This window comes from Pygoscelis adeliae, unplaced genomic scaffold, assembly GCF_000699105.1.
Source record: "Pygoscelis adeliae isolate BGI_AS28 unplaced genomic scaffold, ASM69910v1 Scaffold10, whole genome shotgun sequence".
Classification (NCBI taxonomy): Eukaryota; Metazoa; Chordata; class Aves; order Sphenisciformes; family Spheniscidae; genus Pygoscelis; species Pygoscelis adeliae.
The window spans coordinates 1,524,303-1,530,735 of NW_008824053.1; the positions used below are offsets into that span (position 1 = coordinate 1,524,303).

Consider the following 6,433-nt stretch of genomic DNA (forward strand, 5'->3'; position numbering starts at 1 on the left):
GAAAAGCAACCAGCAGGAGGACTGTCAGATAAAGAACTGGTTGAGAGCAAGGAGGATGATGTTTCTACTTACCCTTTCCTGTTAGTTGTTTTTCCTGCCATGAGCCCCTCACCCATTCACCCTCACTCACACACTTCCCACAAACAGTATTCTCTACAGTTTGTTGGAGGAAATGCTCAGTCAGTTCCAGTCAGCTACCAAAGCCACCTTCTAAGATGATGATTAGCACTTAAAGGCCCTAGTGCTATAAACAATAGCCGGCATGCGAATGGCTACGTCACTACCTTCAGAAGGGCCCTGTGCAGTCGTGACAGTCAACAGCAACAGGGTCTTCAGCCACTGCTGAATCGAAATAAATAAAGGACTCCAGGTCAAAGAATAATATAAAGTGAAATCTGTATCTGCCGTTAACTTTCTCTTTCTCTTCAAACATAATACTTATTTCCGCATCAAACACTACCTGCATGTTATGAAATTAACAAATGTATACGGCCACCCAGGCTGCCAGAAAAAGGAAACAAATGAAAACACACACAGTTACCTTGGACTCATCCTTAGAACCTCCCATACCTGAACCGGAGAGCGAGCGCCCACGGGAATCTGCAAGGCTCTCTCACACGCGTCGTAACAACGCATGCAAGAACGAGAACTTACAAAAGTCCTACTTGCATGTAAGGCAAGCCAGGTTCTCCTAAATGCTTACAGTTTTTGTTCATTCCCAATCTTAGAAGGAAAGCCAATGATGCCTCTGTAATCTTGCTCGATGCTTCAAGTCATTTAAAATAAGATATAATATGGTCTGATATCACACACGTACACCTGCGGATCATGATGTTCTGCTGATCACAATGGGACAATCCCCACTTCATGTTCATGACCTACAAAATGTGGAATATGGAATTCTTGATTTATCTTCACGGATTTTAGAGTGATGAAATTATACTACTATATTCCTACAATTTTGACATGCGTATCAAGTATTTTACCTTCCAAATGTAAACAAAATTTTACTGTTTTGAGACAAAACTTTAAAACGTTTTTTCTCCATAGCCACTAACTATGATTAATAACTGGCTTAATTTCTGAGTCATCTAGAAACAATGTCCCTATAGCTTGTTTTACATCAAAATAAGTCAAGCTAGATCAACTTACATTTTGAGAATAGCTATTTCAAAATCTTCATGAATGTTTAAGAATTTTAGATGAATGCAATGTTACTACATTGCAACTATGGGCAAAGAACATATATGCAGTTATTACATTATTCAGATCCTAAAGGAATTTTATTAAAGAATTATATAACTAGCATAGAAAAATTATGATACTTTTTCATAACCATCCCTTCACTTTTAATAAGCTGGTGCTGGTGCCAAATAAAGGAGGTTGTAACTATTGTGTCTGTTTCTGGCTGAATGGACATTTCTAAGCACAGAATGAATGGAGTTCATTTAGAGGTCTTGCAAATGGACTCAGACTCTTTTCATGCATAATGGATTTCAGCAAGAACATTTAGGACAAACAACTTTTTTTTTTTTTTAATTTAACCCTTTTAAGTTAAAGGGAGAGAGTGGGAAAGAAGGAAAATTCAGAATACTTTTGTTATTGTTCCCCGTTCAGTGATGACACGCAGACTTGTTTCACAAGAAATAAAGAGACCAAAATCAGTCTGGAGGGAATTATCTCAATTTCTGTGCCTAAAAATGAACTACAACAGTCCTGATGCACTAAATAATAATTAAAAGCTTAATTATTTAATATTACCACTTTGAAAGCCAACTTAATAATGAACAGGTTTCTATGTTAATTATGCTACTAACATAACAGCTTCTAGACTTTAGAAATCACAGTTTTCTTGTGTTTACTCATGTGATTAAATATGTTATAATTCATAGATGCAGAAGGGTGACAAAAGAAGGTGGAGTGACTTAAATTTCTATTTTTTTAACATTTTAAAGGTGGACTTAATGTTATTTGAACATGTTAACATTCTTACATGTTTGGGATTACCCTTTGCTCACAGAGATGTAATTCACACTGGACATGCATATTTAAAGACAAAATCCAATCTCGCATTTAAGACTAATATGAACTAGGACCCATTCCATCCTCTTACTGTTTCTAAAAATATTGGATTAATATATTTTTATTCTAGAATTCTCTGATAAAAAATAGGAATTCCTTTTAATAAATGAGGTCAAATATAAATAACTCTGGAAACACTCCCTATTTTTTAGCTAGTGTTTTAACTTGTTTTCCTAGGGCAATAGCACTGTTCTCTCACTGACTGAACTAATCCAAATTTGACAAGAGCTGAAGATGTCCGACATAGTTACATTCCTACAGATTCTGTGAAAATCGGTGGTTGGGAGGGACAAGGATACTGCAGTGGAAATATGGATAGGTCAAAGGGCACAAATCCATTGAAAACTAGGCTTAATTAGTTACGTTGTTCTTTTTGTCATGGTCACTCATCACTTTCTTGATATCCTGGAGAACACAGCTATCAAAACTTGGATGAGAAACGTGCTCTGGCAATCCATAAAAAGTTTCAAAGATTATTAGCAAGGCAGAATCCTGTACCAATGCGGCTGCTACAGGGAAAAACCAAACAAAAACACAAACCAGCAACTCCCCCCAAAAAGACAAAATCAGCAACACCCGCCACCCATCCTCCCCCTAAAAAACACCCCACAACAAAATGTAAAACGACTAACAAACCAAAATGCTACTCCCCCCTCCCAGTTTTATGCACCATCTCAGCTGACTCTCAGCCTCATTAAACTTTCTGCTCTCCTTCACAGAAGCTGTAGAGAGTTCCAAAGCACCAACAGCTTTCCAAAAGAGAATCAGGACCTACTTTCTCTCCCTGTTTTCTCCCTCCCTTTGTGGAGGAGTGTGTCTTCACATTCTTTGTGAAATGTGAAAGTATTATTTATCTGAATATGTAAAAATGTTCTGTGATATGAATAACTTTGGCTACTTGAAATCAATGGAATCACTTACATTAGAAGAGTTCCTGTTAGTGAAACTGCAGCCAGGATATTTAGAGATCATATCAAGAATTAATTATCTTCTGACATCAGTACTAAATTAAAATAGTTGACAAACAAAACACCTACAAAAATGCCCATTCCTTTGCTGATTTTTTTATCTCCAAGTAATCACTTGAGAAAAGAACTCTTAAAAGCAAAATCTCAAACATCCTTTTATCAATGTTTACATACTCATTGTGTATATACGGTATTGTACACCATAATAGGCTTGAAATAACTTGTTCTATTAGTTTTATTTCTATTTTTTCAACACTACTGCCACATAATGCATCTTATGAATACATTAAAGTTTTTGGTGTCAATACAGTTTGATTTCAATAATTACCTTATGAGCAAATTTGATGATAAAACATAAAGTGTTGCCTACGCATACAGCACATGAACATATAACACATGTCAAGGTTTATTGCTAATCCATTCACAAAACCACATGCCTCTTCTATGGAATGGCTCAAAGATAGCCAATCCTGACTTACTGTCCTTGCTTACTGTCCTACCTCCTCCTTCACTGTTCATATGATCCTCTGGCAAGCTGATTTAGATTGTTAAATGGCCAAAAAAGTGTATAGTTTTAGAATTATTCATGAACTGAACAACTTCCCAGAGGGGAAAAAAACCACTAAATTTTGGGCAAGTGATGGGGCAAGAAAAGTCCCCCCTTCAGCAGCAACAGTTAAATAATTTGATATATTCAGTGTTTTTATTAAAATTAAAAGAAAAAAAAAATCACAGTTGTGTTTAAGGCAACCACCAAATAATCAGAAAGACCTTCGTGAACTTGTCTCCTGGAGCTTTTCTTTCCATTATGTTCCCTAACACCATGCCTAGAGCTGCTCTCAGACAACCAGATAATGTCACACTAACTTTCTATAACCACAGCACTAGAACGCAAGTGTTCTTACTGCTGTATTTTGGCATGGTTTTTACTTAACAGGCTCAGTTACTCTGAAAATCATATTTAGCATCAGATGACAAAGTATTCATAGCATCCTCTCTTCTTTTGTAGAGCGTAGGGCTTTCCTCTGCAGCAGGTGAAATGAAACAAAGTCAAGCTTGTTATGAAGCTATTATACTCTACAATTTTCATAAGGCAACTACGGAGTACTTCCAGTTATGGGATCCAAATTTAGTCACAATCACTTTTACAAAATAACTTGCACATTTTACTCAAGAGTCTGAGAATGGCATCTAACGTATATATAATGGAGCAGCTGCCCTTGCAGGAATGGAACCTATAGAGATGATGGGTTTCTAGAAGAACTGGTAGGACAATGTCAACGATACCTGAAGGGCACTGAGCAGACTTGTATTATATAACCAATGCTTTGGTCAGAACTAAAGCAGCACACAGGTTTATCTAAAACTCAAGTCACTTAAGGCCAAAGCTGTATAGAAGTTGCAGGAACAATTGCATTTTGTGAGGCTACAACACAGAAATGCCAGTGCAGTGCTGTAACTCCAATAAACAGGTGCCGGTAGAGGTGGTTGTGTACAAACACGGTGCAACATGAGCTAGAGTAATTGAAGTATGGGCATGAACTTGCTTCTGCAAACCTCAAAGGACAGTGAGGACAACCCTGCCAGCACCCCAGTAAGGCAGGTACTTCCATGCTGTAACAACATACTGGTATAAGAAGATTCACCAGAGAATTCCTGATAGAGGTCTTCGTTGCGTTTACACACATTTTATGGCATTACAGCTGTACTGTATGGATGTGGTATTTTCACGTTCCTAAATAATATCACTATGCTAATGAAACATTGTTAATAGACCTGGCCTATGTAAAGTCTAGAGATTACACCACAAAGTTTCTCTTGCCTCTGTAAAAGCTATCTGGATTATGGATATTACTTTTTTTTAATATATATATAAGTTTTACTTTGGTAATGTTTCTCCTTTTTTTTTTGCTAAATATGACCCATTGTTTAGTGCAAAGGAGTCACTCTGAGACTGTTTTTCTCCTGTGTGACTCAGAATAAGCTCATAGCATTCAATAACATGAGGAAGAAAAGTAGGCAAGCATGATTTTAAACTCCGCAATTCTACTCAGGCAACTCTACACAGGCACCAAGGAACAGAATGGAAGAATACAGCCTTGCTGCAAGGCAAAAGGGTAGGAGAGAGCCATTACATGTTTATTAGATATCCAGGGAAAGGGAAGCCAGAATTGCTAGTTTTCTCTCTTTCCGAGAGGAAGGAAGAAATGGCAATGAGCCATTGTTGACAGAAGCACTCTATTCCCTCCATCCCAAACAGGCTCTGACTGTAAAAGGTATTCAGATCATCTACTATAAAATGACCGTACACCTCTGATCGCTGACCTACCATTTATTTAGTCAGAACTTTAGAAAAGGAGGTATAAAAGCAACTTCTCAGAATGCGTCTCACAAGCAGCCCAGAAAGTCTGCAAGTAGCATCTATCATCAGTGGGATGCTATGGCTCTGATACGGCACCAATTCACCGATGTATTTATAGCAGCAAAAATACACTGTCATCCAGAAAATGCAAATATTTTTTCTGTAGGAGTAAAGAGCTTTCCACTGGAAAGTGCCAGCTATTTAAATTATTCAGCTGCTGTATACAAATATTTTTATCATGCAGAACTTCTCAATGAAATTTATAGGGAAGGACAACTCTGGAAAGTGACCGATACATTTGAAAGGCAATTATGAATGTGTAATCCATGTAGAAATTTCATAAGCAGACCAGCAGCACACATTTATTTAAATGCCTTTACAGACAGACTGCCAAATCTTGAAGCCTTTTCTTTCACTCCACACTTTCCCACCGCCGTGAGAACTATTTCTCATTAACAACCAAATTGGTTTCAGATGCTCTGCTATAAGATGTTACCTTAGAAACCATTTGGTAAAAGACTGTGGCTTCCTTCCATAGAAATCTCAAGCAGTGAAAAGGCAGATTTTCTGGCATAAATCAAATCCAATTTCTAGGGTTCACTAAACCTTTTCTCCTCAGAATAATGTTTTGTGACTAGATCTTAGCAGTTAATAGTGCACGAAGAATTGCTGGTGTGAACCAGTTTTAAATGATTTTCATTCTATTCCCTTTGTTAACTCAATTGAAATTACTTCCAGTACTTATCATACCTTGATAGAACTTTTAACTTCATAACTAATAAGGGTATGTACAGCAAATAAATAGATCGAATAAAAATATTAATGTTATTTTCCTCCCCTTTAATACAACTCCTTAAACTACTCTATCTGATAAAGATTATGTTAATTGATTAACAACATTAAACATTTGGAAATAGTTCAAAATAAATGAGACAGACCTGTTACAATTTTTTCCTCCTCCAAACAACTTCGACAAAAAAGAACAATCGAAAGGAAAAAGAAAATATTAAGCCTGTACTCT

The 6,433-nt window shown here is 36.8% G+C and overlaps 1 protein-coding gene across 1 annotated transcript in view; it reads right to left on the reverse strand.

Annotated features, from left to right (window-relative positions):
* LOC103925173 (uncharacterized oxidoreductase ZK1290.5-like) overlaps positions 1-6,433 on the reverse strand; it is a 53,092-nt gene that overhangs the window by 38,547 nt on the left and 8,112 nt on the right. Inside the window, exon 3 of the mRNA XM_009333853.1 lies at positions 818-878. Coding sequence (XP_009332128.1) covers positions 818-878 — 61 coding nt within the window. The remainder of the gene's footprint in view (positions 1-817; positions 879-6,433) is intronic.